At 40.9% G+C, this 9,888-nt stretch overlaps 1 protein-coding gene across 2 annotated transcripts in view; it reads left to right on the forward strand.

The window, feature by feature from the left end:
• ENTPD7 (ectonucleoside triphosphate diphosphohydrolase 7) overlaps positions 1–9,230 on the forward strand; it is a 38,526-nt gene extending 29,296 nt beyond the window's left edge. For both annotated transcript variants that reach the window (XM_035026934.1, XM_035026928.1), the window contains 4 exons: positions 252–576; positions 3,219–3,304; positions 4,317–4,478; positions 6,133–9,230. In XM_035026934.1, the coding sequence (XP_034882825.1) occupies positions 252–576; positions 3,219–3,304; positions 4,317–4,478; positions 6,133–6,364 (805 nt within the window). In that variant the 3' untranslated portion in view covers positions 6,365–9,230. The remainder of the gene's footprint in view (positions 1–251; positions 577–3,218; positions 3,305–4,316; positions 4,479–6,132) is intronic.
• Positions 9,231–9,888: the final 658 nt, after the last annotated feature.

Below are 9,888 nucleotides of genomic sequence, written 5' to 3' on the forward strand. Positions count from 1 at the left end.
TTCCTTCCTTCCTTCCTTCCTTCCTTCCTTCCTTCCTTCCTTCCTTCCTTCCACTAAATTGAATTTGCTTAAGGTAAATTTTGATGTTACGACTGATGCTAAAACTCCATTCTTGTTTCTAGGGATGCCATGTAAAACAACAAGATAATCTGTGAAGCACATTCTTAGACCAAGTTTCTTAAACTAGGCATTTCTTAGAAGAGGGTGAGTACATCAGTAAAGTGTTTTGTGTGTTTTTGTCACTGTGACAGGTTGCTGGGCCAGAAGACTGGTCTGAGTCCAGACAATCCACTTCTGGATCCCTGCCTGCCTGTGGGCCTCACAGATGTGGTGGAGAGGAATAGCCAGGTGCTGCACATCCGAGGAAGAGGAGACTGGGCGTCTTGTGGGGCGATGCTGAGCCCCCTGCTGGCTCGCTCCAACACCAGCCAGGCCTCGCTGAATGGCATCTACCAGTCACCAATTGACTTCAACAACAGCGAGTTCTACGGTTTCTCTGAGTTTTTTTACTGTACAGAGGATGTGTTACGCATTGGTGGCCATTATCACGGGCCAACGTTTGCCAAGGCTGCCCAGGTAAATTATTTATAATAAAGATGACTCACGCCAGCTGCAGCCATTTATTGGATGCCTAACTTTGTATCAGATGCTGTTCAAAGAGCTTTGCATGCCTGATCTCACTGGATTCTTCGCAGGGGCCGTATGAGCCCTCATTTTATAGATGAGAAAGTGGACTCAGAAGTTAAGGAACCCACTGTGCTGGACTGTCTTCTAGTTCATTAAGCTTAGGTTTCCATGCATGTCGTGATCACCCAGATTATCACCCCAGTCCATAATTGTGGTGGCTAACGGTTGTTCCTCTAGTTTTCCAATAATCTTGTTTAATGTTTGTGGCCAAAAGTATCATCCCCAGAGATTTTTCTCCTTACTGGGTATTCTCAATTGTAATGTGCTTTTGGAGATGATGTCACACAGGTGGGCAAGTGCACTTTCATTTTTTTGGTTTGAGTCATTAGGAGACCAGAATGGTATATAGGGTCACTTGGAATATTAGAAAGATGTTGGGAAAAGCAATGTCGGTGTAAGTATTATTTAAAACTAAAATGCAGAAGAAATAAAAATTCATTTAGAGCATATCTAGGATGTTAGCAGCTTATAAGCTTAAATCATTAGTTACCTGAACAGGTAAAAGTTTAGCTAGCTTTCTATAGCTTTTTTTAAAAAAAGATTTATTTATTTTAGAGTGAGCAGGTAAGCAGGGGGAGGGGCAGAGGGAGACTATAGTTCCTTTAATTTTTTTTTTTAAGATTTTGTTTATTTGAGAGAGAGAGAGCGTGTGTGCACACACAGTTGGGGGAGGGGCAGTGAGGGAGGAAGAGGGAGAGAATCTCAAGCAGACTCCACACTGAGCACAGAGCCGAGTGCGGGGCTTGATCCCACGACCCCGAGATCACAACCTGAGCCGAAACCAAGAGTGTGATATTCAACGGCTGAGCCACCCAGGCACCCAATCTCCTTCTTTAATTTAGATTCGTTTTTGAAGTTTTGCCTATCTTTCTGATCTCTTTTTTAGCACAGAAACTTATGGGAAGAATTTGTCCTTATATTTTTTATTCTTTCTGCTTTGTTACAGTTCTCTAGGGTTCTCTGGATAGAAGACTTGCAATTTAATAATATCTGTGGGGTGCCTGGGTGGCAGTCAGTTAAGCATCTGACTCTTAGTTTCAGCTCAGGTCCTGATCTCAGGGTCATGAGCAAGCCCCGAGTCAAGCTCTGTGCTCAGCACGGAGTCATGAGATTCTCTCTCCCTCTCCCTTTGCCCCTCCCACTTGTGCTCTCTCTCGAAATAAATAAATAAATCTTAAAAATATATATATATCTGTAGTATGTGTAATATTCTGTTCCCTAAAGGCAGTCCCTAAGAAATATTGAGGGGGGAAAAAAAAAAAAGAAATATTGAGGGGGAAAATAAAAAAAAGAAATATTGAGGGGGCACCTGAGTGGCTCAGTTGGTTAAGCATCTGCCTTCAGCTCAGGTCATGATCCCAGGGTCCTGGGATCAAGGCGCATATTGGACTCCCTGCTCAGTGGGGAGTCTGCTTGTCTCTCTCCCTCTGCCCCCCCAAATGTGCTCTCTGTCTCTCAAATAAGTAAATAAAATCTTTAAAAAAAAAAGAGAAATATTGAGGAAAACCTGGTTTGTATTTGTTCTTCTCCAGCCTCCAGGAATACACTCATATTCCTTTTCCTTTCCAGCATCCAGGGCTCTCTAAATGTCCATGGCCCGCATCTTTCTCTCATTTTAAAACTTCTTCAGATTCTATTCCCTTGAACACCAAAGGGCTCAAGTTATTGCTTGCCCAAGTTGCTAGTGGCTTAATATGTTCTCTTTCCCAGGTAAAAGAGATAATTTTGTTCTCTCTTTTTTTTTACTTTGACTCAACTGTTACTTTCCCAGTTATACCTTCCCTAGCAACCATATCCATAACTGCAGCCCTTCCCAATATTACCTGTTTCCCTTTCCTGTTTTAATTTTCCTGTGAGCATTTATGTCATCTAACACACTCTATATGTATGTGTATATGTACATAGGTATGTGCATGTTGTATGTATGCATGCATATATATGTATTTGGTTACTGTCTGTCTCTTACCACTAGAATGTGAGCTTCATGAGGACAGAAAGTTTTGTCTGTTTTGTTCACTGCTAAATCTCCCTGGCACCTAGAATAGCACCTGCCACAAAGTAGACATTCAAGAAATACAAGTTAACTGATCAAACCAAAAGGAATGATTCCTTTGGGGAGAACTACAACATGGAGACAGGCCAGTGCTATAATTTTGACCGTTCTGTACCAGCTACTTTACCTGCTCGTGTTAGGCTGACGTAGAGCAGAATGAGGCTCCCTTTGGCTTTGATGTTGCTCTTCCTGGTCCTAACCTGATCCCTGTCTGAAGCTGAAGAGGCTCAGGAGCCATGTTGGGCTGGCTTTGTATTGGACTTGAGGTGATGGGAATAAAAAGGAGACCCGCAGCAGCCTGCATCTGCATCTGGCACCTGTGTTGCATGGTGTCCAGTGAATGAAGGGGGCGTTTCTGTTTTCCTTTGTCAGCTAGTAGCCCATGAGTAACTTTAGACATGGAGCAGCTGTGACTGTAGGGAGGTTACAGGGTTTGGCTTTAATTTCACATTGCAGCATTTCTGTGCACTTGTTCCAGGATTACTGTGGCATGGCCTGGTCAGTACTAACTCAGAGATTCAAGAATGGCCTCTTTTCATCACATGCAGATGAGCATCGACTCAAGTAAGTAGCTTCCTTTTCTCCCTTAGATTTGGCCTGAAAATGTAGATGGCATATTATAATGAGGGAGAGAGAGCAAGTAAGAGCACAGATGGGATTTTATGCTGAAGGAGAATTTGATTATTTTTGATTTTGGTTTTCTGAGCAATAGGGGCTAAAATAGTGAGCCTAGTTTAGCAAAGTCAGCGAAAACCAGGGTCACCGCAAGGTTCTCTCTGAGTGGCTTGAAATCAAAAGTGGTGGGTTTTTTAAATTAAAATATGGAACATGCAGAAAGGTAGAAAGAAAAGTAACATAAACCTCACCCAGCCTCAAGAAATGCCAATATTTTGCCAGTTTGGTTTGTCGGTCCTCCCATTTTTGTAAACATTTGTAAAATATCTTAAACATAAACAAAAATAGAAGAGTATCATGAACTCCCGGATGCCTGTCACCCTGTTTCTCTACCAGTGGCTATCAGCTTCTGCCCAATCTTGTTGCATCCATTTTCCCACCCTTCTGCCCTCTTTACCACAGCTGGGTTATTTTGAAGCAAATCCCAGACATCATGTAAGTAGACTTGTAGATACTTCAGCAGGCTCCTTGAAGATTAGGACTCAGAAAAAGAAAAAGGGGGCACCTGAGTGGCTCACTTGGTTAAGTGTCCGACTCTTGATCTTGGCTCAGGTTGTGATTTCAGGGTTGTGAGATTGAGCCCCATATCGGGCTCTGCACTGGGCATGGAGCCGGCTTGAGATTCTCTCTCTTCTTCTGCATCTGCCTCTCCTCTGCCCTCTCTCACTCTCTAAAAAAAAAGAAAAAGAAAACACAGTCACAATATCATTACTGCGAAAAGGCAGTCCTCACTTTTGTGGTAAACAAGATAAAGTAGGCTCAGGTTTGGCTCCACCTAGAGGCGAGGAAGGTGAAGTAGAGAGAGACCGGTCTTTTTTGACATCCCGTGGGAGTATATAGAAAACATTAGAATTCTTTTTTTCCTCCTTCTTCTTCAAAAAAATATTATTTTGTCACACAGATATCAGTGTTTTAAATCAGCTTGGATGTACCAGGTTCTTCATGAAGGATTCCACTTTCCCTATGACTACCCGCACCTGCAGACAGCCCAGCTGGTATATGACCGAGAGGTTCAGTGGACACTGGGAGCCATTCTGTATAAAACACGATTCTTACCACTCAGGTAAAGTGGACTGAACTGGCATCTTGAGATCAGAGGGCGTTGGTTGGTGTCTCAGAATAGGTTTCGTAAGTGACCTTTCTCCCTCAAAAAAGCATCCGAACTAACTCCCTTTATTACTACCCCATGAACTATTATTACTACCCAAGCATGTTGAAACAGAAAGAAGGTTGAGAATATAATCCGGTGTCTCTTCTTTAGCTTTGCAATCTCAGGAATTCAGTTTTATTTGTTTATCCATAATAAATCAGTCTTTAGGATTGAGCTGTTACTTAACCAGTTCGGGACGCCTGGGTGGCTCAGTCGGTTGAGCGGCTGCCTTCGGCTCAGGTCATGATCCCAGGGTCCTGGGATTGAGTCCCACATCGGGCTCCTTGCTTGGCGGGGAGCCTGCTTCTCCCTCTGCCTGCCTCTCCCCCTGCTTGTGTTCTGTCTCTCTGACAAATAAATAATTAAAATCTTAAAAAAAAAAAAAAAAGGATTGAGCTGTTACTTAACCAGTTCTAAGATACTGAGTGGTAAACTAAAATAAAACTAAAATGCCATTCTTCGGTTACTGTAGAAAACGTCGGACTAGAGAACTGGGGTAGCTGTGTGTACAGAGCGGTCTTTCCTAATGGCTAGAGTCACTCTAGAGAACATGTCATTGATTTAGAAGGCTTTTTGGTGGGCCAGAATCAGAACACAGCACATGAGATGCCCTTAGGGGGGTATTGTCATCAAGCTGTGATAGCCTGATGTCTTGCTCTATGTGCCATAAGATATTTGGGACAGTTTTAGGTTCTCTCTCCCCTGGATTGTTTCAGATAAACTAAAATGAATTTTTAATCTTTGTTGCCTGTTTCTCTAACCTCAGAAGGCAGGCAAGGGAGAGAGGTGAGAGAAGTGGGGAGATAGAGAGTATGCACTCCGGATGAAGGGCTGAGAACTGCCGTGCAGAAATGCTGTACCACCATCTGCCAGTTCTCATTTGTCAGGACAAGCCAGAAGTCCATATGTCATAGGCAGGCATTCAGTTTGGAGATTCACATTTTAAGAAAACACTGCAGGTCAAACAAACAAAAATGGATCTGGTGTCTGGACCAAAGAGCGGCTTCATTCTATGCACGCAGGCTGCTGCACTTTGGCTTACAGGTCTCCTTACTTTTTTCCAGACTACAGTACTACTGACTAGGTGATAGCTTTCTCTAGATATAGCCTAAATCCTCAGGAAGTACAGTCAATTTCTTTTTCAAAGATTTAGATACACTCTGATGTCTTGATTGGATTTAGGGGCCACCCTATTCTTGTTAGTACCGTATTTACAGACTGGATGTATGTATTTACAGAATGGTATGGGGTCAGTGTTAAGACTAAGGTTATAGACGATCAGTCTTATCTTACTGTTCATTTTTTTGCCTTCTAATTTTGTCCCCAGATCCTGGAGGATGTAGGCCTGTGAGCCTCGCTGTGTAGGCCCTGGCAAAGAAAGTACAGGAGAAATCACATAGCGGCCCTCGGGCTGGAGACATTCTTTAGCTTTGCTTGCCCTGTGGAGCTGGTATCCTAGCATATTTGCATGAATAGAATAAATGAGATAACACTGCTGGCCTTTTAAATCAACATAACTGTTTCTCTTTGAAATTAACATGACTTTCCACCTTCCAACTCTTCCTAGGGATCTGCGGCAAGAAGGTGTTCGGCAGGCCCATGGTAGCTGGTTCCGCCTCTCCTTTGTCTACAACCACTATCTCTTCTTCGCCTGTATCCTGGTGGTGCTGCTGGCCATCATCCTGTACCTTCTGCGGCTACGCCGAATTCACCACCGACAAACTCGAACCTCGGCTCCACTGGACTTGCTGTGGATTGAGGAGGTGGTGCCCATGATTGGGGTACAGGTAGGGCCGTGAGGCCGGACAAGGACTTGGGAAGCTTGAATACCCCAGAGTTGCTGCCCACTGAGTTCCACCACTTTCTTGTACTGGCCTCAGATGCTGCTTTGCCTGACCTTGGGATCTTTGGCCTTGGAATTTCTACCTTAATATCTACTTTAATTCCTTTTCAATATCTAGGTCCTCTTCTCTGAGAGAAGCTGTAATTTAGTCTGTGAAGAACTAAATAATGAGAGTTTGGTGCTAACAAAGAGGACCAACCGTAGTCCAGTTGAAGCATGCTCCTACCCCTTTATCCGAAAGGTCTGGTGTGTTCCTGGCATCTAGATTTTTCTCCCCTTGCTAAAGCATGAAGTTTGGCATTGGGCAAACTGGAAGCCTGGTTATAACCAAACTGGAGCATCTGATAACAAAGCCGAAGACATTCCAGCAAGTGCAGCAGCCCCTTCTTTCTCTGTAACAGAGATATCATATATGTGGACATCCACACCCTTTAGTAGGGATCCAAGATATTTGCATTTCAGTGGAACAGATATGAACTTCCAGACAAACAAAATAACATAGTTTCTTTGCTTACTTGACAAATAAGTCATTATGAGTGTGGTCCAAGATCCCTGACATAATGTTGCTGATGTTAATTAATTAGCATGTGATCTTAAAAGGTTAGAATCCCTTCTAAGTGAATGGTCAGTCGAAGACTTTGACAGTATCTTATGTAATACCTGGTATGACCAGGATAGAAAATGTTTCTGTGTCTATGTGCTTCACCAGCTGTTTGGGCATTAATTTTTCTTTTTGAGCCTTAAGTGTGTTTGTAGGATGGAGAAGCTGATGGGATTGGAGATCTGGATTTGTCTGGTTTTAAGTCACTGTCTCTAGGCCTATTTTTATGAACCCCTTTACAGGAAAATATAAAAAGAGTTCCTTTATTTCACTAAGATCAATACATAGTTTAATGCATAGTTTGGGAAGGGATATATTTGGGGTGTTTTTAAAGAAGGAAAGAACAGTATCAGGAGAGTGGGCAAAGGCAATAAAACCCAGGCTCTTATTTATTAATGTTTTCCCGAGAAATAGAAATTTTCTCAATTTGGCTCTTGGAATGTCTGAAAAGAAGCAAATTCTAAGCTTAGGAATACATAGGTAAATCTGTTAATAAGCCACCTGGCAACTTTCAGAACCTTTGTTAAGAGATTGCTCAGTCGTAGAGTGCATTTCCGTTAATGAGGAGAGAGAAAAGCCCTATGATTACATTTCATCCACTGCCCTTCAGGAGCTCTGTTCCTCCCCTACATGTAGCCTTTAACTTGCACCTTCCCCCGTGGGATCTTCCTCATGCTTTATCCTTTCCTACATGTAGCGTTGAATGTCCCTCCCAAGAATATGCTCCCAGACTTGAAGTAGCTTTGTTTTCCTTTTTGTCACTTTATTTTTAGGGCTGACTTTAATGGGGAAAAAAGTAGAATTATTAAAACATAAATTCCATAGTGGGATCAGAAAGGAATTAAATGCTTCATAAAACAGAGAAAAATCAAGATCCTCCTAGAAATGAACAGATGAAAATAAGTATACTCACTCTTAGTTGGTAGGTGAAAAGATATGAGTCTTAAATTGTTTTCAAATTAGATAAAAATGGATCTAGCAAAGGGTCTTATAGCTCCCTCTGGAAATATTTTTACTTTTCATTAGGGTTTTATGTCACAGCAATTTCCTTTAATCTTTAAGACTTCTAAATTGCCTTGGTTTTCTTTGACTTCTTACCTTTGTATCACTGTGAGTGAACCTTCGTCATATGAGTGCTGCTTATAAATAATGTCAGAATATGTTTTTTGCTAGCCAGTGCCTCCTCAGGTACTCTTTCTTTTTCCCTCACCTTGGTTTCCAAATACTATTTTTGGTTTTCTTGTGAGATCTGGTCAGTGATCTGGTCAAAAACTACCTAATTGGCTATTAGTGATCACATTCGTGTGCTCGAAATGAAGCTGAGGCAGGGAGGAGGTGGTGATGAATCCAGTTTGAAAGCTCTTATTAATGAAGTTATTCTTCTTCCTGGTTATAATAATGATAGCTGCCATTTGTTAAGCATTTACTGTGTACCATACACTCTTAAGGATTTTATGTATATTATTTAATCATTATGACAGCCTTTCAGATGGATATTACTTTTTTGTGTTCTTTTTATAATTGAGAAACTCAGGATATCCTGTGCTTATCATTTTTTCAATGTAAATGTATTTCTTATTCTTAATTTATTTTAATTAGTTCTTGAGTTTTTGTTTAGTGTATTATATCCTGTTTATTATTTTAATATTATAGGATCTAGGCTTGTCTTTGTTACTGTATGACTTTTCAGAGTTCCATGGTATAAATCTAAGAAGGACAAATTTCTATCATACTCCTCAGAAAAACTGAGTATTTGCTGTCGGTATTGGTTTCTGTGCTTCTTTCATTGCTCCCAATTAACAGTTTTAAATGAAATCTCATTAGCTAGATAGAGACAGGAGCCATTTATTCTTTGAAGGCCAATTACTTATATTGCTTTCTCATAATCGTCTTGCGAATGGAATCAATCTTGTCTTTAACCCTCTTTAAAGATTTTTTAAGATTTTTTAAAGATCTGCGTTTGTATTTCTGCATTTTCAGTGGTTTCCCTGTGAAGATAATTACGATTTCATTTAAATTCACATCCCAGCAGTTCCTTTGAATCTTACCAACCAGTCTTCTTGATAATAGCAAAATGAATGTGAATGGTTTTAGTACTTTTATCATTAGCGAGACAGGCCACAAATGTCAAAATCAGAGTCAGTGGCTGATAGGATGTGATGCTTTATTAGTCTTACAATGGCACAACCCATCACTTTTCTCTGAATTCTTGTCACTAGGACGTAATGAAAATATGTATCGTACCCACATATATGGCATTATGTTGATTTAAGTTGCAGTTAACTCTAGGCAAAATCATACCATCTTCATCTCTGTACATTAGCTCCTTGGATTGATTTTCCTTGGTGTAGGGAATTTAGTCACTTTCTAACAACCTTGTCTTAATCTTTCATGTTACCCAAAGCATTCTGCCTTCCCTCAGCCTGACAGCTTTTTTTTTTTTAACTTCAAAGGCCTTGGGCAGTGATTATTAAAATGTGGTTGATTGAGTCTGTCATGCACTTACTAAGCTAATCTTTTCAGGTATTAACATTTAGTATCACATCTATATTTGTTGTTGTATAGTTGACACAAAACATCGTATTAGCTTCAGGTGTACAACACAGTGACTTGATATTTGTCTACGCTACAAAATGATCACCACAATGAACTATAAATCTATAACTATAATGAACATAAAACTATAAATCTATAGACCAGATGCTCTGAGGCTAGTTCCAGAGGGACTAAAGGTTCTAGTTTCCCACATCACCATATAAAGTTAACTAACATTCAACTTGGTGTTATTGATTCTAGTCACTATGCTGAACATTACATCCCATGATATGACTTATTTATTTTATGACCCCCTTCTTTGTCTTGCCCACCCTCCCTGCTCC

The sequence above is a fragment of the Mirounga leonina genome, unplaced genomic scaffold (assembly GCF_011800145.1).
Source record: "Mirounga leonina isolate KUSES-001 unplaced genomic scaffold, KU_Mleo_1.0 Mir_114, whole genome shotgun sequence".
Lineage (NCBI taxonomy): Eukaryota > Metazoa > Chordata > Mammalia > Carnivora > Phocidae > Mirounga > Mirounga leonina.